Raw genomic sequence first — 7,678 nt, forward strand, 5'->3', positions numbered from 1 at the left:
GCCCCTTCAGTGTTTAATTTACTTCAACATAAACTATATGTCACTACTTACCATAACTGCATATTCTTCATAATAGAGTCTTCTTTTTATGTGACTGTAGCATTGAGTAATTTACTCAGCTCTTTTCTGAGCATGGGAGGCAGGTTTGGATAACAGGTAAAACAGTTTAACCTGTTTTAGTGATCTAAAGGGATAACATCAGGGTGTCTGGGGGGCTCACTTGGCTAAGTGTCCTATTTCAGCTCAGGTCATGATCTCACAGTTCATGAGTTCCCCTGTATTGGGCTCTTTGCTGTCAGCACAGAGACTGGTTCAGATCCTCTGTCTCCTTTCTCTCTTCCCCTCCCTCACTTGCATTCTCTCTCTCTCTCTCTCAAAAATAAGCAAAAAACATTTCAGGGGCATATGGGTAGCTCAGTTGGTTAAGCATGACTCTTGATTTTGACTCAAGTCATCATCTCGTGGTTGGTGAGTTTGAGCCCCATATCGGTCTCTGTGCTGATGTGTGGAGGCTGCTTGGGCTTCTCTCTCAAAATATTTAATTAAATTACTTTAATAAAAAATTTTAATAAAAGAATAACATCAATCATCATCTGCACTAAATCTTCACAACTCTTGGTCACTGGATAATTCAAATGTGTAGCTATTGTCAAAACACCAAAAGCTGGGGTCTAGGGAGAGCTGCTTAATCAAAGGATCAGAGGTTCAGAACCAGGCTATATGGCCAACAACCAAATTTTGGATTTTTACTGGATGACCACAACTGGACCATCATGGAATGAGCTCTATGAAGTAAAGGAGTTACAGGATGAAATGGAAAACAGGTTCACATTATGGCCCGTTTTTTAGGACACAGTTATCTCCATGTTTGATACTTGATGTATTTCCCTTGTCCCGTGTACTTCATTAACTCATAAAAATGAACAAGACCACAGGGTATCCTCTCAACTGCTCCATGTGTCTGGGGCCAGGCCCTCTCCCTCTCTGTTTGTATAATGGCTTTTGTTTTTAACCACTTCCCATTATAAATAAATACGCCTCTTCAGCTCCAGCTTTGTGTGTCCCAACATTTCCAGAGTGACACACAAATTCTTTATAGAGGGAAATGAAGAAAATAATGACTATCTACTTTTGCTCTTTGCACAGTGCCAGGGACTCCATGCAAACAATTAGTAGTTGAATGAATGAATGACATTCCATTCATTGGCCCCAGATGAAGTTATTGGTTTTGGTTTTCTGTATGTAGTAATGAAGTTTTGTTTTCATTTTATTCTCTTTCAGCTTTGTCCAAAAGCAATAAACCAATCCACACTATTATCCTGAACCCCCACGTGCACCTGGTAGGTGATGATGCTGCCTGCATAGCATACATCAGGCTCACACAGTACATGGATGGCAGTGGAATGCCAAAGACAATGCAGTCAGAAGAAACCCGTGTGTGGCACCGCCGGGATGGAAAGTGGCAGAATGTTCATTTTCATCGCTCTGGGTCACCAACAGTACCCATCAAGTAAATATTTCCAGGCTGTCAGCTTCTTTGTTAATATACCTATGGTCAGCGTTTTTTACTTACTCCATTGTTAATGACATATGTTGTTTAATGCTGGAAGTCAGTTACACTGGTGGGAATGTTCAAGGAGAAATAGATTGTAACTCTCTAGAAAGATCAATTAGACTAGCTGTTAGGAACTGGAGGGTGCCCCAGCAAGCTGGTTTCTTTTTCTTAAATCATGTAATACGGCAAACTGTTTGTGACTTCGTTGTCACAATTGACAGAGGAAGGTGCTGTGGGAGGAAAAAGTGAGGAGGAGTTTCTAAAATGACCAATACCATATCAGAACCTTTATAGATGATCTACTGGGCTCAGGTACAGATATTAGAAGAAATTTATAAACACAGCATTCAAAATACAAGTGTCTTCCTCACTATGCTAGTCTACCTCAGATGTTATGTTTGCTCTTCCAATCAATAATTAGACAAATATTTCTTGCACATCTCCTAGGTGCTTAACTTATGACTGATCCCAAAGAAAAATTATGAGCTTTGCAAGCAACTCCAGAGTAGAATGGAATGAATGACCAATGTAGCAAATTGTTCATAACAGTTTGGAAGTATACCTTGCGTAGAAGAACAAGTATACCTTCTTGCATACAAGAAGACCTTGTGCAACATTCTAAGTAGAATTTGGAGACACAGGCTAAATGGAAGATAGTCCAGGACTGTCATAAGGATAGGACAATGTCAGGATGTTAGCTTCATATGGTAGAGGATTATGGGTAAGGAAGGCTGGCTGCAACTGCAGTAAAGGGGAATATTAATGGGAAATAAGGTTGTATCAGTGAAGGGATGAGATGAAAACGAGGAGAGTTTAGATCCAGAATTTTGGCCCACTGTTGGTCTCATTCCAAATTGTCTCACCAGGATCACCTGTTAATATTCAGGGGAGAGGGAGTAGGATGGGAGTCAAGTTTATGCAAACAGCCATTCAACTCCAGAGACTCAATCAAAATTTCTTAATCTAATAATGTACCACAGTGGTTTTCAAAGGCCTTCTCTATAGCCTTAGTAATTATATTTATGTATCACTGTTGGATTTATAACAAGTAGATGAAGGAAAAAAAAGATAGCTATGTAATGAAGAGAATGACCAGAGGAATATAATAATGAAGACACCCATGTTTGTGTGTTTTTTACCCCAAAGAGGTACAGCACTAATTGCCAGTTAATATGGAAGGGGTTACATTTATCCAGTACTAGAGGGTAAGGTTTTTCTACAATTCCCTCAAGTGTTTATGGGATAGAGCCTATTTAAGAAAACTTCATTTTATGCCAGGTGGCTTAAATGGGGCTTCTCTTAATAGGCCATCCTGTATTCCAAATGGGAAAGAAAACTTCTCAGGAAGCACCTCTTTGTGGCAAAACATCTAAGGCCTGAAAACCATTCACATATGGGTCTTGTAAGTAACGTCCTGCTCCGGGATACTTTGTGAATGGAGCTAATGACTAAAAAGCTGCATGGCTGTTTTTCTTACCGTTAAGAATATTTTCTTTTGCGTATACTCAATGGAAAATGTAAAAGGGTCTTTGGAAATTTATAGCATTTTTGCATGAGCTCTTGAGTCTAACGTTTGGCCTCATTTTGTAGCATAACCCTTGTTTTAAAGGTAATAAGCACTGAGAAGAGCCTCCCCTTCAGCGTATGGATTTTGGTATTTTAGAATATCCTGGAGTACTCACCTCAAAAGTCCATTATGTCTGAGTCAATTCAGACAACTCTCAATTATCCAGATCTAATTTATACCAAGTTGTTGGATTTTTGGGTGTCTGTTTTTCTAGAGGTGGTAATTCCAATTAAGCACTTGACTAAGGTTAATTTATAAATTAATTTGCTGTGCCTGACTGACTATAATAGTATTTGACCATGAGCACAGGACACAGGAGGAAGTCAAGCTGAAATTTTAAACTCACATAGTGGGTAATTCCAGAAGATAATTGAAAGTTGACTGTAATTAAATTCATGCCTGTGTTGTTTTTTAACATTTGTTTCTTAACTTGGATTTGGATCCAGATACATGTGGTAATGCTGTGAATATTTTCTCCACTCAAATCACTGAACCTTATCAGAGCTCTTAAAAAATAGTGCTCCCAGCTGTTGGATGAAAAAAAAAAAACCCTCCAATTAAATAATCCCGTTTCCTCCACTTTTGAGGCTATCTTCCTTATTAAATTGACTTCTAGGTTTAACTTTCCAAGGAGCCTAAGAATAATGACAAAAGCTAAGGATGAACTTAACCTTAACAAAATGATATTTGTTTAGTAAACATGAATGCTTACAATAATGCTTCAATGCATTCAATTGAATTCTTCAATAATGTGATTGAAGCCTGGGTTCCCGTTTCTATTTTCAGCTTAGCTCTATGTGGACAAGTTGACAGATAATTAATGCCGTAATCTATTTTAATATCGTTTCTGCTTAACAACATGTATTTCATCTTTTCATGATCGCAAGCAAACATCTCCTACATTTTATTTTCAATCCATTAATTTAGCTAAGGTATAAAATTGTCCCCTAGTCACATCTCTGGCAAAACAATTGGACAGTAGTTTGTAAAACAGTATAACTTATTTCTCCCTCCCCCCCCCCCACCTTTCTTTCAGCTAAACATCAACAGTGCCACTTCTGCATTCTTTGTTCTCAAGGCACCTGGATGGGAACCCTGGGCTGTCCTCTGCTCTTCTTCATGCATGTTTCTGAGTGCATGAAGTTGTGAAGGTCCTACATGTAATGCATATGTGATGCATCATTTTGTCATATATTCCTTCCTATACATTGTTTACACTTCAACGAGGGAGATGTTTCATGCAAACTTAAATTACTGTTGGCAAACAATAGAGGGAGGTCAGACAAAAAAAAATTCCGCGATGTTCCCAACACAGCGTATTCATCAAGTTTCTGTTTATGCCAAGATTTAACAGACTTCAAAATTATTGTTCTCTGAATGACCGTTTGTAAGAGAAATGTAAATTTTTAAAACTCTTCGCTGTTAATCAGTTTGGGCTTGTTTAACAAAAAAGCAAAAAACAAAAAAACAAAAAACAAGAAAACAAAAAGAAAAAAAAAAAAACATCTTCAGTTTCCTGGTGTGGTCCTGGTTGAAATGGATGATTTTTCATGAACGCTTTGTTGCTCTTTAACAATTAAAGTAGGTTGATATGTGAGCAAAATCACCCAAGGATGTGGAAGCGAGAATCCATTTGTTTGCTGCCATCTACAGTCATCTTGTTTTTGCTCAAGTGGTAAACTGGAAAAAAAATCACATAATTTACAAGTGATCACTTGAGGATATACTCACGCTTCTGGTGAATTCGCTGGGTTTTCTATTCTTTTCTCACACATGTGCTCTGTTTTCTCCATTTGATCTCATTTGTTGCTCTTTGCTTCCTTTTTCTCCATTCTGTTCTGTCTTTTCTCACACACTACCAGACAGAAAGGAAAGTGAAATTTGCATAATGGAGGTAACTAAACTAGCACTCTTACCATCTGCAGGACCCTGAAAACTTTGTCAAGATTTTAAAGGTTCTTAATTCTGCTTAGAATCCCTGTGTCCAAACCAGAGACTTGGTGGTATTAGAATTATTTAAACTTAGGTAAAAGCAGGGAGGGTCCTAATTTACCTGAGAGGTGTCTTACGACTGAGGGGACTCGCAAGGACAATACCAAGTTGTAGCAGATCAGGGTTTTGTGCAAACGCACACTTAGTTCTGCCTTGTGGAATGGGCCCCTCCTGGTTCACCACTGGCTAGTTTTCTAAAGTCAGAGAGGCCTGCAAGTGGTTTCCATTCTCTTAAGTGTTTGTTGTTTAGAACTTGATCTTTGTGGCTTGTGCTTTCTTAGCTTCTTCTCTTGTGTCAGTGACATGATCTTCCTGTGAGAGGTTAGGATTTTCCAGTTTAAAAAGAAAAGGGAAATGCCCAGATTTTCTTCGTGCTCTTCATTTCTCCTTTGTTTATTCAACTCCCGTAAGGCTGTTTCTCTTCTCTGAAATGCTTCCTAGTGCATGGTATCTTCATCAGCGTTATTTTAACAATAGTAATTCACAGTCTTCAGAAGCCTCTTTTTAAAGCAGAAGCAAAAAACTAAAAACAAAACAAACAAACAAAAAAAACCCTCCCTCTTTCTCTCATTTCACCCTTATGTGTTGATTACTAATCACTTTAGATATTGTTGCTAGTGGATGTATGGTAGATGGATTGAAGCTTTTCTGATAATTACACGATTTAAAAATATATATTTAAAATAAATATATACAGTAAATGTATTGAGCCATGTTATCCTGCCAATAAGATCTGTGAAAAAGTAATGGCCTCCTTTTCCCCTTTTTGATTTCTTCTATCTTTTTGTGAAACGGCTATTCGTGGCATACATGTATTTTAAAAATAATAGGTATAGAGTGGTTTTTTTTTTTTACACTTTTAACTTAGCATGTGGTGTTGAAGTATTACCGTAGATCAAGTTTGTCTTCCGCACTAAGATGTGAGGAAATTGTGATTTGTTCTCTCCACCACAACTGAATTACACATTTATTATCTTCTATCATTTTGAAACACTGCAGTTTACCATGGGACACTGTATATATTTCTTGCCATAATGGTAAATGACTGATTGATATATTTAAGAGTTAATAAATTTGTGATTTCTGCTGACAATGTGTCCATCTTTATTTCTTAAGAAGAGGTACTGTATTGATGCATGCACGATGCTGGCCAGTGTCAGCGGCCGTGTGTCCTTACTGGTCTCATTAATTCATAACAATATACCTTTGATGTAAAGATGAAGTTATCGAACTGTGCTTCCTTTTAAGAATGTACTTGGTAATAATGGCAAGTTAATTTAGTATATGCCCCAAATAAGTCTCTCCTAGGAAAAGTTTTCTGAGAACAAAGCAGTTAAAAACAAGAGTCCTGAAATTTCTAGATGTGCCCCCATTCCATCCTTCACTGGCTACTAGGATGTCCCTTTTGTAAGCCACCCCTGACTGTGTAACACTTTAATGTCATCTCCAGGATACAGCAAGCACAACACCTTTCAATTGACTGCAAGCATCACACATCTATTTATGCTGTTTTTCACCTAGAGCATTCTCCCCCTGCTTCTTCAACCTAATTCTTACTCATTCCTAAAAATTCAATTCCGAGCGTCACCCACCTGATTGAACTTTCCTAGACCATGCTCTAAGCTTGCTCGTCCTCTCAGTACTTGCTACAGTTCGGGTCTGCCTCCTGCCAGCCACATGGTTTCAAAGATACATCTTGTGTCTCCTCTATGGACCATACTATCTATATAGGCAGGAACTGTATATTCAGTTTTTTTGTCTCTAAATTCAAAGAGGGCCAAGAAGGGAGAAGCTGTTAATAAATAATTTTGAACAATGACCAAGCTATAAACGGGAACCTCAAAATGCAGTCAACCAGACTGGGTATAATGCTTACCTCTGTCACTATTGTCTTTGATACTCTGACCATGTTAACTCTTCCCTCTGAACATTAGTTTCTATGTTTGTAAAATGAGAACAAACATGCCAATCTAATAGGGGTATTATGAGGATTAGAGACGATGGGTACAAAGTGCCAGAGTAATAGTTGGTACATAATATTAAATGGTAGCAGCTATAACTGTTACAATCACTGATATTAACACTCTCATGTCCTTCTCATTCCTTACTCAGGGGAGTAGAACACTGTTATTTCATGGGCTGCTCTCAATGCTGGTTTAGGGATATTGCTAAGGATATATTCATGTCGAATGTCTCAGCAGGAAGATGAGAGATACTGAATAAGGTAGTCATCTAGGCAAAAGCAGGGAAGATGAAATGAAATAAATTAGTTTATTCTAAGATAACTCTCAAGGAATCTTAATCTTAAATCACTGAAATTCTGAATCCCTATATAAATAATCCTACATAAGCTAGGGGTAAAAGTAGATGGCACAACATCTCAGTGATTTCCTTAAATAAAGTTCTACTGCTATCTACAATTCCTTCACTGTTTCTGTGGAATCTTTTGTCAGGTTTTAAGAAGTGAGAATATATGAAAAGATTATAATGAACATCAGCATGCTCGACCACGTATCCGTGATGTGAGCAATAAGCAGGGATAAGCCACCCCGGCTGAGGGAGCA

At 38.0% G+C, this 7,678-nt stretch overlaps 1 protein-coding gene across 9 annotated transcripts in view; it reads left to right on the plus strand.

Annotated features, from left to right (window-relative positions):
• The window catches only part of CAMK2D (calcium/calmodulin dependent protein kinase II delta), a 306,496-nt gene extending 300,292 nt beyond the window's left edge, over window positions 1-6,204 (plus strand). For 5 of the 9 annotated variants that reach the window (XM_039220002.1, XM_039220005.1, XM_039220003.1 and 2 more), the window contains 3 exons: window positions 1,282-1,510; window positions 2,862-2,957; window positions 4,159-6,204. In XM_039220002.1, the coding sequence (XP_039075933.1) occupies window positions 1,282-1,510; window positions 2,862-2,928 (296 nt within the window). In that variant the 3' untranslated portion in view covers window positions 2,929-2,957; window positions 4,159-6,204. Of the gene's footprint in view, window positions 1-1,281; window positions 1,515-2,861; window positions 2,958-4,158 lie in introns of those variants that run through there. The other 4 variants (XM_039220008.1, XM_039220009.1, XM_039220011.1 and 1 more) reach the window with 2 other exon arrangements.
• Window positions 6,205-7,678: the final 1,474 nt, after the last annotated feature.

The sequence above is a fragment of the Hyaena hyaena genome, unplaced genomic scaffold (assembly GCF_003009895.1).
Source record: "Hyaena hyaena isolate Hyena2069 unplaced genomic scaffold, ASM300989v1 scaffold_854, whole genome shotgun sequence".
Classification (NCBI taxonomy): domain Eukaryota; kingdom Metazoa; phylum Chordata; class Mammalia; order Carnivora; family Hyaenidae; genus Hyaena; species Hyaena hyaena.